This window comes from Xenopus laevis, chromosome 9_10S (genome assembly GCF_017654675.1).
Source record: "Xenopus laevis strain J_2021 chromosome 9_10S, Xenopus_laevis_v10.1, whole genome shotgun sequence".
Lineage (NCBI taxonomy): Eukaryota > Metazoa > Chordata > Amphibia > Anura > Pipidae > Xenopus > Xenopus laevis.
The window spans coordinates 39,135,907-39,157,667 of record NC_054388.1 but is presented as its reverse complement, the minus strand read 5'-3'; the positions used below and the strand labels follow the sequence as shown (position 1 = coordinate 39,157,667).

Below are 21,761 nucleotides of genomic sequence, written 5' to 3'. Positions count from 1 at the left end.
ATGTGCTGGAGATACAATCATTTTTTAAATTTCCTGTGTGCCAATCTCCATTGCTCCTTACCCCCTTGAGGGGACAGGGGCGACGAACGGTAGTGAATGCAATAATTAACCGCTAGTCAGAAAAAGATTCCAATATATAATATCAAACACACGGCGGGGGGTTGGAGCGCCCCTGTCTCCCTTCCTTAGACGAACGGTAGTGGGCCTAGGGGCGCCTACTATGTAAATCCGGCCCTGCTAAGTATTGTCCCTCTGTCCCAGGATCAGCTGAGCCTTAACGTCTTATTGGTTTCAATAGGAGAATTGCTTATCATTATTTTAAATCTATTAGAATGCCTTTATTAGTACATACAGTATGGGCATTTCTGCTCCACCTACAGATGCTGTTTGCCATTGCTCCAACCTAGACTGACAACTACCAACTCTCTCTCTATATCTGGTATAAAGTGGCCCAGGAGCAATGTAAACATTCCCAAAAGGAATGAAGGGGTTCAGCTATACAGTAAATGTGTATTTAAATGGAAGCAGAAGTTCCTATTGGCCCTTTCTACAGTATTGACTGTATCTATGTTTACCTGACTAAATATTGCTAAATTAAATTTTCTGGCTTTCGTTTTTCAGATGCTGCAGAATGAACCGTACAATGCCTCTGTGGACTGGTTTGCCTTTGGGGTAATACTGTATGAGATGGCGACTGGAGATTTCCCATTCCATGGCGATTCCTCCGGCGCTTTAGAAACATCAGTACTCGAGGACATACCGAAGATTCCATCCTATGTCAGCTGGAATACAGAGGCCTTAATTGACAAGGTGTGTATTAGAAAGAATAGAAAGTTGCCTCAAAAGTGACTCTTAACTAGCCCTCTGCATTTCTACCCACAATTATATTAATTGCTACCTAGGCCATTCACTTGCTGTCTACCCAGCTCTAATAACATATTTCATTTCACAATTTCATAAATTCACCAATTCATTCCCCCCATACCATAAATTCATTCCCTATATTAGAAACCATTACTTAAATGTATTTGCACTTATCAATTTATTTATTGTTATTTCATTACAGCATTAAAAACAATGTTCAGCAACTACACTTTCCATCCACTTTGTATATGTTGCACCATTATACTTCAAATCCTTTATTCTTTTTCACAGAGACCTCACCATGCAATTAACTCCCTAATTCCTCAGTCTTTACTCCCTAACAGTCAGTTTGATATAAAAGCCCTCCATCTGGGCTACAACCAGTAAGAGCAGTGCACAAACTTTTATCTCCAGCTTTTTAACCCCTTGCAATCGTAGGCTGACATACATAGGATGCAAGGGAAGACGTAATTAATATAGATACATAGGGTGTCCCTGGGACCAAATATTAAGGGCAGAGACACACGTGGAGATTCGGAGAGATTAGTCGGTGGGTGACAAATTGCCTCTTCTTCAGGCGACTAATCTCCCTGCCAGCCAGCTAAATTGCCAGTGGGATGGCAGTTCGGGGTGATTAGTTGCCCGAAGAAGAGGCGATTTGTCACTGGGCGACTAAATCTCCCTGAATCTCCAAGTGTGTCTCTGCCCTAAGATAGCCGTCTGCAACAGCAGAATCACCACACTTTTCATATCATACATTTTCATATCAAGATTCTTTTGCTTTTTCCGTGGCTCTCGCTCTCCGGTTATCTTCCAAAAACCCTTGCCAATGCGTGTTTTACCCCACTGTGAGCAGCGCTTCCTCAGGGCTATTGGAAGGGAGAAGATACATAAATATGTCTATAAGGATTTTATTATGGTGAATTACAGCTCTAGGATACAGAAGGCTTTGTACAGATAATTCTGACCATGTGAATATTAATTTTGTATATTTCTTTCCCTAGCTGCTGTGTAAAGATCCTCACTATCGACTGGGCCTCGATAAAGAGATATTTAGGCAGCCTTTATTCCAAGACACTGACTGGGATGCAGTGGTTGCTCATGCAGTTCCACCACCATTCCCTCCAGTAAGTCATAAAGCAGAACTGAATATGGGTTCCAGTGGGTCTTGATGCTATAAAATTGCTGTTCCTTAATAAGATAATGAATTAAACTGAGCATTAAAGATTACAATAGGCAAATAAAAGCCACTTCTACCATGGATTAAAGATGGCTAATTCCTGGCAATTGGATAGACTATGGGTAATATGACAAATGTATTGGTTGTGCAAGCTGCACTCATGTGATTGGTGGGCCTTTCTAGCCAAACAATGACATTGGGGGAAGTGGTTGGGAGAAATCCAACAGATAAAATAGAATAACCATAGAACTAGGGACGCAGAACAGTCTTTGATTGAATGGTCTGAACAGGGTTGGACTGACCCTGAAGGACATAGGAAAAAATGATGGGTGGGGGGCAAAAGCGGAATCAGCGGATTGGGTAGGGGGGTCAGTTGATGCAGACCCCCCTCCCCCAGTCTGATGCTGGGTCTGAATATATTCTTTCATGGAAGTGGACAAATTCCATAACAAGTTTTATCTCGTTTTTAGGAAATAAAGGAAATAAACACATGCAACAACACCATTAAGGTGATATCTTCAGAGGAATCCCTTGGAAAGCCAATCACATCAAAGGAGCAAAGGAAATTCCAAGGCTTCTCCTTCAAGAACCCTGAGTACCAGTGAAATCGCTGGCCACGTGGTACCTACATAGCCTACAGAGCCTGGGCTTAGCTCAATAGCTAAGCAGGTTCATTTGAGGTATGAGAGTCTGGTGGAGAAAATATAAAATCAACCGAAGGAAATTTGTTTTTTGCATGCATGCAATTTAATGAGTCTCACTGTCAAGATGGAAGTAAGGGAACCTCTAAGCCTCCGTTCTATGGGAACAGTTCCCACAGGTCCCAATTTGGTTTCTTGTAGTTTGTAGAGTAAGCAGATCTTTGCATTTGGAAAGGGTTGTTAATTCAGGGATGTATAACTGAACTTAGTATAAATATCTACTTTACTCAGGAACCAGTTGAGGACCAAAAACCCAAAGGAAGAACCAGAAAGTCCTGCAGCAGGATTAGGAGCTCCATCAGTGGCCGATTAACCTCCTGCATGATGCTCTCGACTCTAATGTCTTTCCTGGTGCTTCTTAATATTCGGCCTGGAACAACGAAAGGTAATCGATAATTATATAATCAGTAACTGAACTGCTTTTGCTGATACTTTGCCTAGGATAGGCAGCTCAAATGCACTACAAGAGAATGTGCAAATGTATTGTTTATCCTCTCCTCCCTGAAACAGATCTTGCCTGATGACTGCAGCCATAAAATCGAGTCTGACACCTGTGGACCTGATATGATGCCTGGGACACAAAGCCCTAATAAACAACCTAAATCATCACTTTCAGTATTGCCGGGTCCCAGAAGCAGAATTGTTACACACGCAATCAACACAGGCTGCATATTTGGTTCCAGGACCAGAACTGTTTTACACAGGCGCCTCTGGGTGCCCTCAGGGCAAATCCGGCCCTGGTTTTACATGCAATGTAAATAAATAAAATCTTATTCATTTAGTGCCTGGTATGTCTTTTCATTTGGACCTGGGGGAGAGAAAAAGGTAGGAAAACAGGGCAGTTACTCTGACAGTGAGTCATTCAGGATCAATTACTAACACTTGGCTCTGAGTTATACAGGGATCTCTGAGTGTCACTCATGTATTATAAGGGATAATATTCCCACATGCACCCACATCAGGGGCCCTTTATCTGATTGCTGTCACCTTTTACGGGTTTTTATCTCTTTCATTGTCTGGGTAATAAGGATTTTCCTTGAGAATGCCTTGGAGTGAACCTGGGTATATTTTGTCCAGATTAGAGGGCAAATAAAGCCTCGTTTTTTAATAAGCACCTTTCTATTTTGCTGTTTATCTGAGTGATACCTTCTAGTGCTTGGAGGCCTAAACTGGCCATAGACACAAGGATATAGTCATATGAAACGAAGATCCTTCCGATTTTCAGAACATGTGTAGTAAAAATAATTATCCCGACATTTTTGTACCATGGCGATTGGACAGGTTAAAAGATTTCTGTCAGCTAACGATATTATCTCTGCATGTGTTGCCGTCCTAGCTGATAATATCAGTCACTACTATTTATACAATATAATTTTTGTACAATTGCTGTCTGTCAATTAATGGCCAGAACATCATTTGATTTGTTATTTCTCTGATTTATTTAATCTGAATTAGTTGTCGATTGTTACAGTGAAATGAACAATCACTTGTTAGAATAAAATCTACACATCTATGGCCAGCTTTAGTGGCTTTGGCTTCTATGTCACTGATGGGTTTACTTGGGTGTGAAGCCATTAATCCTGTAGAAGCCATAGGGTGTCTCTTACTGTTGATCTGCATTCAGTGCAGTATGGCGAGAAATACCTTCCCTGCTGATATCTTCCTACTTCATGGAAAGTGCCTGAATTATGACTTACAATATCCTATAATCCTAAATCTAGATATATACATGCCCTAGGGCTGCCATTATGGAACAGTCAGGCGCTGGTGTGTTCACATACACTGCACTGGTTTGGTTTGAAGGCGATTGGGTGAAAATGGCATCTGGGTGAGAATCGGTTTTATAAAAAGCAGCGGTGCTTGTGATATGAGCAAAAAAATGCAGCGAAATTGATGCAGTTTAGGTGGAGGGACTGTGCCCTATCAAAACACAGTTTAAAGCTGCCCATTGATGAAAAGTTACGATCGTACGAATCCTCGATACGTCCGATTTTCGTATCGTGTATTGAGTGTCCCGACATCTGTCATGCCATGCCGATCGGTCATTCAATCGACCAGACAGGTTAGAAAATTTCTGTTGGCTGCTGATGATATCTCTGCATGACAACCTTCAGTGGGAGACTGTCACCAGCTTTTGTCGGACATAACTTTCGTACAATTGCTGCCAGGGGTATAAAATCATCTGATCTGTTATTTTTCTACTTTATCTGATAAGTCCGATCGTTCGAGGATTCGAATGATCACATCTTTGCATCTATGGCCATCTTAAGAGTATCTGATATTTCTGTATCCTTTAACAGGATATAGAAACTATAGTCTCAGTTATCAGGTAGAATTGCAGAAGGGCAGCAGCAGAGCAAAGGATTCTCGGCCTGGGTCTCACCAAAGGCTGAGCTCTGACTCATATGGCCCTAACCTTAGGATGATTTAAAGGAGAATTGTAATTGTCTTTAATCTTCGCAGGTTGTGGGAAAATAAAGTTTGTTATTGTTCCAGAGAGAGTGATGTTTGCTTAGTAGGGACATTCTGGAGGTAAAGCCTGTTATATTGATGCAAGAGCCTTTGTTATACACTATACATGTTCCTAGTGCAGCCCTTTGTTTGGGTAATACTTGAAAGAAAATTGATTAAGAACTGCAAATGTAACAAAGTAAAATAAGTACGCATTTGGTTACATAACTGTACAAACACACACACACATAGGCTGACACACCCAGTCATAGGGCCTCTGTTGCCTGCATTGCAATGAGAAAATTCACCTGAAATATTGCCAACTATTTCTCATATTTATCTGCCCATTTTTACAAAAGACAAAACCCAACAGGCATTAAAGATGTCATGTTGCTGACTTGGCACAAAAGAAAGCACAGTCATCAAATGTCAACCCTTAAAGTGGCCAAACACTCTGGGGAGTTGAGAAACTCGGCTCAGATGGCAACGTCAGGTCGGCAAAAAAAAGTTGCTACTGTTAACCTTAGGAGCTGAAATTCCAATTTTTAAAATGTAATTTTGGCAAATAATTCGTCTCAGGACAGCACTGAGCACCAAAATGGCCCTGCATACACTGACTGATAACCAACCAATCAAGAATCTGTCAAACAGAATGATCCATATGAGTAGCCATTCATGGTATGGTCACCTTTCTCTCATTCCATTTGGCACTGCAGCTCCTCTCCCTCATCTGCCAATGCCCCATACACTCCTTATTATGGTCACTTCCGTTCCTGAACAGCCTGAGCAGGTTTTTATGGCAGTGTTAGCAAACATGTTGCATAACAAAGCACACAGGGTGAGATCAAGAAATCTTTATCTGAGACTTGCAATACTCTGATAAGTGTTATTAGAATGAATTGGTTGTGTGGGTGAGAGATTAAAAATGGAAAATCTATTGGGAGGCAAACAAGGGTCAGATGTGACGGATAAACACAGCCTGGCTGCTCACCTCTGCTCCATTATATGTCTGCACTCACTGGCATGGCATTAGCCTGGGTGCAGAGACATGGAGCAGAATTCAACACAAAAACGCATTCATTAGCGTTTCCATACTGAAATCTGCTCCATGTGTCAGCACCCAGACTAATACTTTGCCTGTAGGTGCAAACACAGTATGGTGCAGAGGTGAATAGCAGACATTTGTTTCTGTTCTATTATATGTGATAAAGGTTAAAGGAGACATATTGTGTAAAAAAATAAGAATTTACCAGTGCATTATACTCATTTAGATATAGAAGAATCGTGCTTAAAAAAGTAGTGTTTCAGGCTGATTTATTCACTATTTCTGCAAAAACCCTAATAATTTCTCCATTCTCTAACACTTCCTGCTCCCTGGATTCCCAGGCTGTGCAGGGGAGCCAGCGGCTATCAGCTCACTGCACTGTAGGACAGGAGCCAATCAGCAGCTAGCAGGACCTGACAGGGAACTGGAGCATATCTGTGCTTGTGTAACTGCAGTGCTGTGATTGGCTGTCCCCCTACTACTGTGCTTCTGGCCAGGACCGTTAGGACACACCCACCCCTTCATTTGAAAAATGATCAGGGACCAGTGAACATCTATAGGGAACTCCAATAAAGGGGCTATTTTAAAAATAATATAAATTTTTAGCACCATGTAAAAGCAACACCATATATTACTCATAACTCATGTATCCAATAGGTCTCCTTTAAAGTATGACGCCTGTACTTTCCATCTCTGCTTATCTTGTCCCCTGCAGGGGGCTGACTGATGAATTGGAAATCCTGAAGTTCCTGCAGCATGGCACCTAGGTGGGGATGCTGCCGGTCCTGATCCACAAATATCAAGCCAACGTCAGTATTGCCATGTGGTTTTGCACTTACATGTGGGGAGTCATCTATCTGAGGTGAGCCTGGGTATATTTGGGTGTAGGGGCTTAGAAAATCAGGTCAGGGCCCCATAGAATATTTAAAAAAAAACATTGGTGGTCAGGAGCCCCCTACCAGTTAGAAAAAAAATCATTGGTGGTCGGGGCCCCCCCATAAGTTAAAAAAAAACATTGGCGCCAGGGCCCCCCATAAATATTTTTTAAAAAAAATTGGCAATCAGAGCCCCAAAGAAAATTAAAAAAAAAAAAACATTGGTGGTCAGGGGTCCCCCCTTACAAGTAAAACAAAAACGTTGGTAGTCAGGGGCCCCCATAGAAAATTAAAAAAAAGCAATGGTGGTCAGGCCCCCCCCTTACAAGTTAAAAATGCCATAGGTGGTCAGGGGCCCCCATAGAAAATAAAAAAAAACATTGGTGGTCAATTTAAAAAAATATTGTTGCCAGGGGTTTAATTTAAAAAAAACATTGGGGGGTCTTTCCGCTGCATCTTCCTTCGTTGCTTCGGATCTTAAGGGGAGCCCGGCTTTTCAGAGTGCAGCACAGCCGGGCCCGCCTTTCACCCACTTTGCCGGGCTTGGGAAAACAGTACTCTCAGAATAACTCGCAATTCGGCGTCCACGGAGTCGCTGCTGTATTAGTTGAACGGCTTTTATTAAACAACACTGTGACATTGCCAATGGGTGAGTGGGTGTCCCCGCTGTGCAGTGTCGGACTGGCCCGGCGGGAAACCATGAAAAAACCCGGTGGGCCCTGACTCTCATGGGCCCCCGCTGGGCCAGGCCCAGCGCATGTACGTTGTGCCTTCATGCGTGCACGCCAAGTGCTCCTACAAGTGTACGCGCAGAGTGACCCGTCACGGTAGGGGGCGGCAGGGAGGCCAGTGGGGGGCCCTGGACAGTGGGCCCCTGGCCCCCCAGTCCGACCCTGCCTCTCTGCCCCCCTGATGGCGGCCCTGGTGCAACTTATATACAGTATATATTATATTTTATGTTGCAAATGACCACAAGTCCTCCCTCTCCCTGTCCTTTCATCTATCTGCCTGTTAGTGGTGGGAATCCATTGTGATTCTAGCAACCCATCTGAGTACCACAACAGGTCCCTAAATGATCATGTATAAACTATTAAATGATATGAATAAATGTATAACTAGCGACCTCTTGTGTATTGCGCAAGGTTAATGACCGCTTACAGGGAGCAAAGTTCCAGGATCAGTACAGTCCCTGCTCTATAAAGCCATCCATTACTTGTTCCGATAAACACCTGTCGTATTTACAGGCTTCAAGATAAATGGACTCAATATCTAATCCAGTGAATGTTCCTGTCTGTACCTCAATTTACCTGATTTATCTCTCCCACACCTTTTACAAGAAGAATTGGTTCTGTGGTAGGGCATGGCGAGCCTTTGGGTATTTGTAATAACTAAGTCATTCTGCAGCCATCATCAGTCAGGATGCCTAATTCAGTGTAATGAGTGTTGATATATAATAGAGACTGATTCTGTGCCCAGTTGTGCTGATGATGCGGTTGGCTCCTAGTTCAGCACACGACATGCCAATAATTACTGTCTGTGGGAAGTGGGATCAGTTTGTGACTCCAGCTGGGGTCACCATGATCTGTATCTTCAGCCTTGTATTGCTTGAGCTGGGAAATCTTTTCTAGAGGGGCAAACATACTATCTTTCAGATATATTTTTCTTTCTGTTGTTGAGGTGTATGGAAGGGAAGACCAAACAAGTTTTTGTAGCCCCCTCTTACTCCATTTCTCTTCCCCTTCTATCGTTACCACTCATCCCTATATACCTTAAACACGGCAAAAATTCGGTGTACAGTTATGGAATCCATTTTCCAGAAACCTATTATTGAGAAAGCTCCAATTTCCAATTCATAACAATGATTTCCTTTTTCATTGTAATAATAAAACAGTACCTTATACTTGATGCCAACTGAGATATAATTAATCCTTATTGGAAGCAAGGCAATCCTATTGGGTTTATTTAATGTTATATGATTTTTCAGTGACTTAAGGTATATCTTAAATCGCTTAACCGCCTGTGCATTCTGGATAACAGGTCCCACTCTCTCTGCTCCCACTCTCCCATGCAGTGAGCACACATGTCCCATACAGACCTACTCATTAGTTTGGGTTTCTAGGGAACCTGGTATCCCCCAGACACCTTGCCCCTTTTTTGGTCAATGATTTCAACAAATTGTACAAAAAATAAATCCTTTATTCACAGTCATAATATTTATATTTACAAATCCAGCACCAGATGTATTTCAGAGGACAGGGGGTAAGAAAGTGACGTAGTCTCATGCATTGATATAGACTTCCATTAAACTTCCCACACTGTGCATTCTATAGAAGACAGACAGCGGCAGTCCAATATTTAGGATGGCTAACCATATGGTGGATCCATAAAATTGCCTCTCCAAGCCATTCATATACAAAGGATGTGCTCCGAAGGCTCCCATGATCCAACACTGCAGAAACAAGATGGAAAAATATTATAATGCTGCATGGACATCACTTATAAGTCACAAGAGACACTCATATGGACTAGTGAACACTAAAAGCTACTTGCTGATTGGCTCCTGAATGCTGACTGCAGCACTTACTTTGTACCCCTATAAGCTTCACAGCTCACTTTCTTGGCCAGAAATGATGTTGCAGGTATGTCTGATGCAGGTAATAAGGGCCGGATTTATATAACGGGTGCCCCTAGGCCCGCTGCTGTTCGTCACCTCCCTTTTATTCATGCAAACTTTCATCATTGGGACCTGAGCAATGGGGATTGCTATTGTATCCCTTGCACATCTCCAATATTTCTGAACCAATGTGGGTGTGGATGGCAGGGCCGCCATCAGAAATCGCAGGGCCCCATACGAAAAAATTTCCTGGGCCCCCTGGGCTGCGCCCACCACAAGCCCCACCTACAGGTCTGCCCTCCTCACCCCACAGGTCCACCCCCCCACCACACACTAAAAAAAAACATTGGTGGCTATGGTTCCCACATGTTAATAAAAAATATTGGTGGTCAGGGCCCCCCATTGAAAAAAACATTTGTGGTCAGGCCCCCCCCATTAAAAAAAACATTTGTGGTCAGGGCCCCCAATAAAAAATATTGGTGGCTAGGACCCCACATGGGAAAAAAAATTGGTGGCCAGCCCCCCCCCATGTTATAAGAAAATTGGTGGCCATGTAAAAAAACTTGTCCCCCCACTAGAAGTTTAAAAAAAATTTGGTGCCCAGGGCCCCACCACACAGGGTTACCTTTAGGGGGGCCCTGCCATGAAACACTTAATTCATTAGTGTGGCCCACCTGCTGTCAGTGAGCTGCCAACTACAGAAGGGAGGAGGGGAGCACAGGTGGCTGCATCTTCTTCCAATGACAGCTTTTTCTTCCCTTATTGGTCACAGAATTTCAAGTTCTGGTAAAGCTGCATGGTGATTGGATGAGCTAGATGAGAAGTTCAAACCTCAGCTATCCAATCCCTAAGCAGCTCAACCGGGACTTAAACTCAGTGACCAATAAGGGGAAGTAATGGACAGAAGATACCTCCCCTTGTGCTCCCACCCTGCCTTCCCGAATTCAGCAGCTCTCAGAAAGCAGGGGGCCCAACTAATCAAGAAAGTGTGGTGTGGCCGGGCCCCCCTTACCCTCGGGGCCCCCTGCAACTCTCCCCCCTGTCCCCCCCTGATGGCTGCCTTGGTGGTTGGGCAGCATGCTGCCCCCTAAAATCCTGCCGCCCGGGCCTTGGTGGCCTTGGTGGCCTTTCCACAAATCCGGGCCTGCAGGTAACTGTTAATGCCTTTAAGAATGGCTTGGATGATTTTTTGGACAGACATAATATCAAAGGCTATTGTGATACTAAGCTCTATAGTTAGTATAGGTATGGGTATATAGAATTTAATTAAAAGTAGAGAGGGGTGTATGTATGGATGCTGGATTTTCATTTGGAGGGGTTGAACTTGATGGACTTTGTCTTTTTTCAACCCAATTTAACTATGTAACTATGTAACTATGCTTAAACCTTGGGTGTTGTAGAGCAGGCAGTACAAGCAAACTCACCATTATATTACAGAGAATCAGGAACATTGCAGTCTCCTTCACCAGCCTACGGCTTACGCTCAGACGCCCAGCATCCTGCAGGTAGGCAAGGGACGCCCTGCGGATTTCTTGCAGAGACATGCGACGAGGGTGTTCTTGAGGTTGTTGTTGTGGAATCTGTTTTTCTTCCTCCTGTCTGCCCTGTATCCCTTCAATGATGAACATTGTCTGAAACAAACACTGGAGGACCATAAGGAGTGACTGTGATAAGCTGAGGGCATTTAGCATGTCCCTTGGATTGGTGACTAGTATGGCTATTATAGAGAAATAAGAGATGCAAAACTGACCCACTGCTGATGCTAGTAGCAGAGTAACATCCAAGCTACGGGCATAATTCTTTGAAGTCCTGCCATTGTGGGTTTTGTGAAATTTTGAGATGTCTCCTGGTAAACTGTGCGCTTGTGCTGCCCGCCTCTGGACATACATATGAGCCGTGTGCTCCCCACTGTGTTCCACCATATGCCCGTCACTGTGTTTTAATTCTTCTTTACATTGACCAAGTTCTGCCCAGTCTACCACTATGTGTTCTGATTTTTTCCATTGAAGGTCATTGTCTGTTTGCTCCCCCTGCCCCAAACCCAGCTCTATATGGTAAATTTCTACATGGTTATAGTCATTATTTTCATTTTTCCCCTGGCTGCACTGATTATTATTCTGTTGCCCTGGGTTGTGTTCGGTCTCTTGACAATGCACTTGAATACTGTCATTTTTATGGTTTTGCCATCCCATGTCATCCAGTTTATGCCAGTGCTGATCACACACTACAGGTTCCTCAGTATGTAAGTCTTCTTCTTTACTGTTTTCCTCAATGATTGCACTGTGATTCTGGAAGTGTTCTCCTTTTTCCTGAACCTTTAGTTCACACTTCCCATCCCTTCTTTTGTCTGTCTTTCCATCATCTTTTCCATCATTCCCATGACTCCTCTTGTCCTTCTCTCTAAGGCTGTAGACAAGGATACCCACCACACTGCAAATTATCATGGCTGGCAAGATAGTCAAATTGTAGCCATAGTAAACTTGGAATGATAGAGAAGGCACCAACCCAGTAGATGCTTGGACCTGATACTGGACAAAAATGATGATCCCAACCAGAAGAGCAGCCCCTCCCAATAAAGGGCCATATACCACTCCACGGAGATGGAACCTCGGATGTGGAGGTTTAGCTTGTGGCTCTTCTTTCCTTCCAACATTCTTCCACATGACAAAGAGCATTGATGCACAGATCAGGCTGTACTCAAGATTGAAGGGGTACAAAGTCACAAATCCTTTCTTAAAGGTCCAGCATATGGAGAAAGTTGGGCATAGACAGTGTGCATTTTCTTCTGTGTTCTTTATAGCTGTGAAATAAAGAGAAGATTCTGCATAGATTTGGGTTTGCATTAACAAAATACAATTTGCCTCAACATAATCCCCTTCCCAAAAGATTTAGCAAAATACTGAGGGAATGGTTCAACATTCAGGATCATATGCTGATGAAACGTCTTTCTAACATTCTTAGAATTTCAACAATCCTGAGAAAAGCAGATTTGATGGCTTAAGTTATGGTTCTCCACCCAAGCATTTGGAGGGCTTGTGCTTTTGGGGTACAAAGTACATCAGCAATGGGCAACCATTCCTTTTGCAGAAGTGCGGCATGATATGTCTTGCACTGTTAGGAGTATGGCTGAAAGAGAGCTTTGGGGTGTGAGGAGGAATGGCCTACCTTGTGTTGCATTTGACTGTAAACTTTCCAGATCTCGTTCCAGAGAGTCATCAATTACAGCTGTAAGCCACAGCAGCATATTTGTGGTCAATGTCAACATGATGCCGTACCTAGAATGGTTGTATTAAAAAAGTTTAATGAAGAAAATATAACCAGTCTATATTCTCCTCCACTGACCACTTATGTAACTCCAACCTTACCTGGTAATATTGTGCTGCACCTGAACGCAATCCTTGCAGCAAACCCACAAGAGAATGGTCTGTGGATGAGATAGAACATTATATTTACCCATTTGTAATTTAACACTGCTCCCCATGCTTTTCATAAGTCCAACTGCCTTACTCCTAGATGTTAATATCTTATCCTGCTTGCCACTCCTCCTGTTCTGGAGTCAATGTTAGACTGAAGGGGGGTGACTATGTGCCACCCCGGCACGACATGCCATCTGAGATGCTGGCACCGTAGGCTATGAATTTTCCTGTTTACAGCACTGTACACTGAGTTTATGGGAAAAAGTACTATCTATAGGATTATGGGTTCCAGGCACAGAGGTGGGCCTGGGGTGTGATTCTGACCAGGGTACCATGTATGTGTGCTATATGGTTGCAACTTACAAGGGTTACTATTGTGCTCTGGTAGAATAATTTGCTTCTGTTGAAATTGATGCTAGTGTTTGTGTGTGCCAGGGTTAGAAGAACTATTGTTCCACTGGGGCAGGAGCGCAATTACGAGAGCAATTGCCATGTTTTTTCGCCCATAACGGAGCATACTTTCCCCAGAATTCCAGCACCATTGGGTGTGCTAGGGGATGTTCTGTCTGGCACAAATGCGGCCAATACATTTGAAAATCAGACTCACTTGCACAAATTCTGGTTGACTTCTTTTCCTGTGTTCAGTGGGTGAGTGACATGTGCGCCCTATTCTTTAGGTACAAGTGCTTTGAGCCCATTGACGCAGGGCACTGAGGGAAACTCTGGAGCAACCGCCTGGTCTACAGTGGCACCAACCTCATTTATTTACTTGCACCTGCTTTCCTCAAATAAAGTACATGCAATAAGAGCTGTGCTTGCATTGACGTTAGACTTGTTAGGTGCCAGGACCAGGCTAGAATGCATGTTTACACAAGCGCATGGCTGGGGCCACACTGGCCTGAAACTTGGCCTGATGAAAATGTGAAATCTGCTGGGTGTGTCTGCACCCAAGCCAACGCAATGGTTCAGAGTGCAGGCCAAGGGAATGATTACTACTTAGAGGCTTATTCTGGGTCTGCGTTTTTCAGCAGCCACATTTTAGCCCCATGTTTCTTTGGCCTCAATGAATGAGGTTTTAAATTCAACTGACTGCAAAAAAATTTACGTAAACCAAAGCTGCACTTGAAGTTGTAAATGACTCCTACCATGTCTGGGTTAAATAGTATTTGTCTAATGATAACAAAGCTTAAAGTAATCATACAGTACCGCAAATTAACATTTAAAGAAAATCATGTTTGTCCAGCAACAATGTGCAATCAGCGATGGTCCGTTTGCTTAATGGTGATAAGCACTGGGTTATAAAGCCATCGTAAAGCAGAGCAAATACCACAAGGATAAAACTATCTTCCAAAGGGCACACAAAAAATGCTAAGCAATGTGATAAGGAAAGAATCAATTACATTTTTAGCACACAGATCTCCTTCTTATTTGGGAAAAAACTGCAGTCTTGTCTTGCTTTATGGTAGGATTTGGAACAGAAGTACAAAACCTTTTACCTCCAAAAGTCTCTAATTTGTGAAACATTACAAATCACTTCAAATGAATGCAAAACTATGCATTCAGAAAGGTACTTGCACCCATACATTTTCTAAGCACCCATGCTCCGATGAACCTGGATGCTAGGGTACCCTTGGAATTATTACCAGCCTGGTCCTGGCACCCAACAAGTTGAACGTCAATGCAGACACAGCTCTATTTCCTGCACTTTATTTAAGAAAAGCAGGTGCAATTTGCAGAGTATGGTACTTCGAAGACCCTGCAATCAGACTAGTGCACTTTTCACTTGTTTTATAAATATTTTTTTTTATGCAAAAGTTCAATGACTGCTAGATCCTTGCTTATTACCTGTATGCTGACAAACAGTATCTCAATGAAGGAGAAGATGATATCCATTGGGAACTTGCAGTGCAGCAGGAGCACAATGTGGCCAATCTTAAAGGTGGACAGCAGAACGCTGCACAGCCCAAAAAGAGCAAGAGAGGCTGCAGAGAGGGAATCAGATATGTTAAAGGCACATAACAGCGGCAATGCAATTTTCCTACGTTCAGAAACAACACACGTGTCAAAGAGCTTCTTCATACAACTGACCTTTTAGCCATAGCGCTCCGGTATGGTGGTCTCTGAGAATTACAGCGTATTTCTTCTTACGAACATACAGCAGGTGATAGAGAGCCCAGACTGAGCTGAAAATCATGAAGACAGTGAGGAAGATTTGTGCGTCTCTTTCTGGCACAGCCCCGCTACTCAGTATCACACTGCTAACTAGAGCCGCCCCCATGAACATGAGATTCAAAGCAATGAGGCCTGAGAACAGTCGCCCTGTTTTTTGTGCCCGTCGATGATGAATTGGGGGTGACGTACAGTGACGATGAAGCCATGAATATTCGTAATTCTCCCTGGGGTCCTCAAGGTCCACAGAATGGTCTGCATGTGTAACTTGTGTACCTAGATGGGGTAAAAGAGATCGCAATGTGTATAAAATCACATCAAGCAAAACAAATAGCTTATTTTTAGGTAATCACAAGTGGCCATGTTTAGGGACTTCCTACTAACTGGCTCACCTAATGTCCTACCCAAAGGGGAGTCTAAATGCAGTCTGAATTAGTTATTTGGTTGGTTGCTTTTAACATTTTGGTTAAGTAAATTGGTGCCCCAGAGTTTTATCAGACAAATGGATTATTTGAGCAGCAACACATACCCTTCCAAGGTTTCAATGTGCTTTTTTTCCAAACCATTATTTCATTGGTGACCTGACATCATCTGACGCTGAAATCCTGATAGCTTGAATGCAAATCCAATGCAAGTGAAAATTAAGTATTTACTGAAGGCTGTGGTTGGAACAATGTGTGTGAATTCACTTGCGACATTGCTTAAGTTCTTTACTTAAGATGGCCATAGATGTTGATATTTTTAAAAGATCATCATCATCGTGAGACCACGATAATCTCGGAAAGATCGTACGATTGTACGAATTGTCCATCAACTAAAAAGACCAATTTGCCAGGAAAACAAAGGGGAGCTGCCTGCTTGGCTCTGCAAACATAGATGGATTGCACTGGAACTGACAAAGATTTTTTAACCTGCCGATCAATTTTCTGACAGATGTCGGCCGAAAAATCGTAAGATGTTGGATCGTTCGAATCCCACTACCCCCACGATAATTTCGAAGCATTGGTCGGACTTCGCTAAAATCGGTCGTTCGGCAAGAGAAATCTTTGCGTCTTTGCGTCTATGGGGACCTTTAGTCTGACCAGGTGACTGACATCAGGAAGCAGGATATCAGTATCAGGATGGTCTGCTGCCATAGTGTCTATGTGCAACATGCTTGGCTATCTATAGAAGCATCATTCTAGTGTGCATGTTGAAAGGTGGCCATTATGGTATTAGACAGGATCCCCAAAAAGTTCAAGCCAAGGGCAAGTCCCATTACCCCATTCCACCGTAGATACACAACTTTAAACAATATAGGCATCTAATTGAGAGAGTATTTGTATCCAGTTTGACCACCAATACACCAGGTCAAATTTTGATGAACTGATTTGTCCTCCGGAGAAATGATCAGATCATAATAGGGTAATAAGTAGATCTGTGGAGGAAAGATGCTGAAAAAGCAGCCAATGAAATATTCAAGCCTGTTTGATAGATACTGTATCTGGCTGATTTGGCCTCATACACAGGCCAGTGAGCTGCTCACTTTGTTTGTATGGAGTCACCAGCTTTTATCATCCCTCATATGGCCATCTTAAAAGGGTGGCTCACCTTTTTAAAAAAAAAACTCACCACTAAGGATCTCAGATAATGTAATTAGAAACTTTGTTCCAACAGAAATTTAATTGATTAAAATGAGAGGTCTGCCAAGTTTGGGGGATGCTTCATGCAAAAGTCGTGTCCCTATCCTGGGGGCTGTGGGCGAATTTATTTAAAACAGTCCTCTCCAAAAATTGAGGGGCAATCCACCCAATAAATGTCAGCTGATACTCTGGTATCCAAACTTGGGAAAGTCTGAATGACATAATTACTTTAGTGAGTATAAGTAGCTGATATGGATTGTACAAGATTTACTTAAGCTTACACTAGAAGATCTGCTCGTTTGGCAAGGTCACTAGACAAGTGGATCTTTCCCCTGATATACTCACCTAAGGTGAGGGATATCACGCTTAATCTGGTCGTTGGCCGTAGGACCAAATGATCGGATTACAACAGGGGAAATAGGAGCCATCAGACTCCTATTGGAGGAAAGTCAAAGCTGCTTGATCGAGAGCTGGATGATATTTGGCATATATAAGTCGGATGGGTACATTGGAGGGCCCCATACACTAGCAGATAAATTGCCAAATCGGTATAAAGGACACCAATCGGCATCTTAGATCTGCCCATTTATGCCCACCTTTAGCCAGCATTCACTCTATTTGAGTAATATCACACTAGGGGACTGTTTTTGGGACATTCTAAAAGACTGTCTGGTATAGAGACTGAATCATTTCCTTCATCCTTGATCCAAAAACTTCTGCACCCCTGTCAGTTTATGCCGGCCGCATGTAGATAGTTCCGTTAGCCAACATTAGTTGCCCACAATAGACACCCAGTACTCTCTATACAAAAGTCATAATTAAAGAGAGGTGATTGTGTCCAATTCTGAGAGGTGACCATGCAGTTTTAATTTTCAACAGCATAAATCCTCTTTGCTTCTGGGCAGGTGAGATACATCGGGCATAGCATACTTCACCTCACCCCATGTTACAAACTATGCCTGATGCCTGTGCTGATTGCTTTCCCATTGTGCATTTTAAGTACCTTCTCTCAATAAACATATCTTGCAGAGGCGCTGAGGATTGCTTTCTGCTCATGGATTAGTATTTGAATTTGCAGCAGTGAAACTCATTGTTAGCACACAGAAACCCCTGTTATTTGTATTGAGTAATCCTGTAACATACTTTGCACCTTATAATAATGTACAACATATTTATATGTCAACTGAACCTAACACAATATTCTAAAAATACTATATATATACTTTTATAAATAGAAGAACAAATATTCAGGGACATGAAACAAACTTTATGCAGCAAAAATGTATTGGGGGGCTCCTGCACAAGAGTTTTTAAAGTGCATGGGTGCTCTGTAGCATTTTCTGGCCAATTTATGCAAGGGAATCATAATTATATTAGAGAAACTTGCTACAGACAAAATGAATAATGAATCTGAGTATAGAAGATATCAAAATGGCTTACAAAAAAAAACATTTGGACCTTTAATCCTGCTGCATTAATTGGCAAGAAAAGTGATGAGGATTAGGAAAGTTTTTGTTTGTTTATGCAGTTAATATTTTCCTGTTCATTTATGTTACTTAAAAGCAAAAGAGTACAGGCATGGAAATTATTATCTTATAAGCAGAAGTTATAGCTGAACCTTCATTTTGATCTTCCAGATCAATAAGAGAATGAAACATGAGGCTTTTACTGTAATTCTGAATCTATAAATCAGCAGAGCAAATAGACTGAAGATGGACACATAGGCAGGTGACTGAATCCACTGGTCGCATTGCTGGGCGCAACTCGGTCACTGGCAGGTCTGCTTTTCCATTTTTTCTCAGAGCGCCAGTGGCTGATGTGACAATTGGATTGTTTTAAGGGACAAACAGATTACAAATTAACCAAACTGTACAAAGAAACCTCTGCTTTCTTCCTTAATTCATAAATATCAAATATCCTAAACAAGCATGTGTGTTTCCACCTCTTGCCAAACTCCAATGCCCAATGGTCGTCATACAGAATATATCAGACACCTCTATCCTGAGTATCTTGCATACAGAACGGTCATAATTCTGGGAAAGGATAGATTTGTGAGTATATTATTCTACCCTTTATGATTGCCTACCTTTATTTGCTGATGCCATTATAACTGTGATGTATGATGTCTCCGTGCTGGCACCCCTGGGATATAGCAGGCTCCTTCTGACTGCTCCAAGTGGTTTCTTCTCTTTAAATCAGCAACTTTCCTTTATTGATTTTTTTCTACTTATTGTTTGCTTTCGTCATTGCATTAATTGCCTCATCAGGCTGCCCATTTGCTCCCTCCGATGCAATTGCCCGTTAGCTTGCCCCTCCTTTCTCTGCATACATTAGGGATTATCCTCCCCTGGCGTGCCCCAGGGCATGGCAGATAACCATACGTATCATGTGGCATTCAGCCCGTGCTCTTGTTTGGTAAAGGAAAAAGGTCATACTTCAAGGCACCTTGCACTGACAGGTGTGACAACAGCAAGGGAGTTCAGGTGGTTCAGAGAAAAGTGTCTCACAATTCACAGGCAAGTAGATATAATGCAAATTAAAGAAGCACAGAGTCAAAAGGTCTATTAGTAAGAAAGATAATAATGGCAATACATTATATTTGAAAATGTTTTATGGATTCTATTTAATGTCTCTCATACAGATTAATTATGTTAGGGCTCCCATGTTCCTGATATTGAAAAGGGGAACGCAATGCACCTTTGAAAATGTTACCAACCCATATCCATGTTTTTTTAAAGGCTGTGTCCAACTCGATATCAATAAGACAAAAATAAATAGCAAATACAGGTTCCTTTTAGGATTTCTTTCCCATTTTTCTGAAAGAAGATCAGAGCACTTAGATCATCAAATAGGCAATAATTATATAATTTCCAGGAAATATTTTGACATACAATTCCTTTATTTAGATGACCTTATGAATCCCAATTTAGTCAGCAATTCCTTCTTGGGTTTAATAAATCCAGATATCTGGACCATAGACAATAAAAAGAATAGGCAGAAATTTCTTTCTCAAAATTGTATTTAAAAGCTTCTTACAAGCATAACTGGCTTAGAGAAAAAAGAATTTCCTTTAAATTGGGGATTTCTTTCTGTATCAAATAAAGAGATATAAGTTTCCTCATGGCACTCATGAAATGTGTAATCAATTCAATACCTCCTTCTCTCATTTCAAAGTTGGGTTGTCAAAAAAAATATCAACCTCTAAATAAATCCAATAAAGCAACGTTGGGTATAATCTGATTTTACTGCCCAGAATCCCCTTATGTGAATGGCTGAATTTGCCTTTAAATAATACATTCATCATAAAGTAAGTATTTTGCAGACATGAACATTGCAAACAATCTCTAATTGGACTTAAAGGGGTGCTTTACCTTTAAGTTAACCTTTAGTATGTTGTAGAATGGCTAATTCTAAACAACGTTTCAATTGTTTTTCATTATTTCTTGTTTATAGTTTTTGAATTATTTGCCTTTTTCTTCTGACTCTTTCCAGATTTCAAATGCGGGTCACTTATATTTTGGTAGGATGTCCAAAGAGCATTTTACTGGCTAAATATCTGATAATTTGTATGAATCATCTGTAACACATTTTTACACATTAAATATACTTAAATATCACCTTTGTGATTGGTGTTTGTTGACCATAGAACTTACACAAATTATTTAAAAGAGAAAATATTTTCTACAGGTTGCTATGTTAATTTGGACCCCAGCACCAAATTGCTGAAATTACAGACCCAAGAGCAGCTAAATAAAAAGCAAAATAACCAAATAATAAAAAATAAAAACCAATTGCAAATTGTTTTAGAATATCACTCTCTACATCATACTAAAAGTGAATATAAAGGGGAACTATCTCTTTAATGTCTCTCATACAAATTAATTATGTCAGTGTTCCCAGGCTCCTGAAAAAGAAAAGGGGACACAATGCACCTATGAAAATGTTACCAGACCACACCCATTTTTATAAAGGATGTGGACTACCGGACAACAACATGACTGAAAGAAATGGCAAATAAGGGTTCACTTTAGGAACTTTCTGTACACTGGGACACGGTGTTAGAAAAGGGGATAAGGTGATTTACAAGTAAGGTACAAAGGCACAGCTTACTGCATGCCCATAACCCCCTTTCCCTGAATATCAAATTTAAAGTGTGTTAACCTTAAAGGGATACTGTCATGGGAAAAATTTTTTTTTTCAAAATGAATCAGTTAACAGTGCTGCTCCAGCAGAATTCTGCACTGAAATCCATTTCTCAAAAGAGCAAACGGATTGTTTTATATTCAATTTTGAAATCTGACATGGGGCTAGACATTTTGTCAATTTCCCAGCTGCCCCAAGTCATGTGACTTGTGCTCTGATAAACTTCAATCACTCTTTACTGCTGTACTGCAAGTCGGAGTGATATCACCCCCCTCCCTTTTCCCCCCCAGCAGCCAAACAAAAGAACAATGGGAAGGTAACCAGATAACAGCTCCCTAACACAAGATAACAGCTGTCTGGTAGATCTAAGAACAACACTCAATAGTAAAAGCCCATGTCCCACTGAGACACATTCAGTTACATTGAGAAGGAAAAACAGCAGCCTGCCAGAAAGCATTTCTCTCCTAAAGTGCAGGCACAAGTCACATGACCAGGGGCAGCTGGGAAATTGACAAAATGTCTAGCCACATGTCAGATTTCAAAATTGAATATAAAAAAATCTGTTTACTCTCTTGAGAAATGGATTTCAGTGCTGGATTTTGCTGGATCAGCACTATTAACTGATTCATTTTGAAAAATGTTTTTTTTCCCATGACAGTATCCCTTTAAAGTAAGTATTTT

At 41.8% G+C, this 21,761-nt stretch overlaps 2 protein-coding genes across 2 annotated transcripts; one reads left to right on the top strand and one right to left on the bottom strand.

Annotated features, from left to right (window-relative positions):
* The first annotated feature begins 630 nt into the window (after positions 1-630).
* LOC108702217 (protein kinase C delta type) lies at positions 631-3,454 on the top strand. Its single transcript, XM_018237721.2, has 5 exons — positions 631-810; positions 1,869-1,991; positions 2,515-2,724; positions 2,977-3,130; positions 3,256-3,454. The coding sequence occupies exons 1-3, from the start codon at positions 688-690 to the stop codon at positions 2,647-2,649; spliced, it is 381 nt and encodes a 126-aa protein (XP_018093210.2). The 5' UTR covers positions 631-687; the 3' UTR covers positions 2,650-2,724; positions 2,977-3,130; positions 3,256-3,454.
* A 5,861-nt stretch (positions 3,455-9,315) lies between these two features.
* Positions 9,316-19,207, bottom strand: LOC108702216 (proton channel OTOP3). Its single transcript, XM_018237720.2, has 7 exons — positions 19,024-19,207; positions 15,235-15,591; positions 14,992-15,128; positions 13,096-13,154; positions 12,896-13,005; positions 11,155-12,530; positions 9,316-9,565 (listed from the first exon to the last, which is right to left on the bottom strand). Exons 1-7 carry the CDS (start codon positions 19,040-19,042, stop codon positions 9,395-9,397), a joined length of 2,229 nt encoding a protein of 742 aa, XP_018093209.2. The 5' UTR covers positions 19,043-19,207; the 3' UTR covers positions 9,316-9,394.
* Positions 19,208-21,761: the final 2,554 nt, after the last annotated feature.

What these genes read in the sequence shown, in the direction of transcription:
- LOC108702216 (XM_018237720.2), bottom strand. An exon ending in ACAGTCAAATGCAACACAAG is followed by an intron (nt 12,531 to 12,895) that starts GTAGGCCATTCC and finishes TTTATTTCACAG; the next exon opens with CTATAAAGAACACAGAAGAA. An exon ending in TGATTCTCTGTAATATAATG is followed by an intron (nt 9,566 to 11,154) that starts GTGAGTTTGCTT and finishes TTGTTTCTGCAG; the next exon opens with TGTTGGATCATGGGAGCCTT.
- LOC108702217 (XM_018237721.2), top strand. Translation starts at nt 688, where the DNA reads ATGGCGACTGGAGATTTCCCATTCCATGGCGATTCCTCCGGCGCTTTA. An exon ending in CAGAGGCCTTAATTGACAAG is followed by an intron (nt 811 to 1,868) that starts GTGTGTATTAGA and finishes TTCTTTCCCTAG; the next exon opens with CTGCTGTGTAAAGATCCTCA. An exon ending in TTCCACCACCATTCCCTCCA is followed by an intron (nt 1,992 to 2,514) that starts GTAAGTCATAAA and finishes TCTCGTTTTTAG; the next exon opens with GAAATAAAGGAAATAAACAC.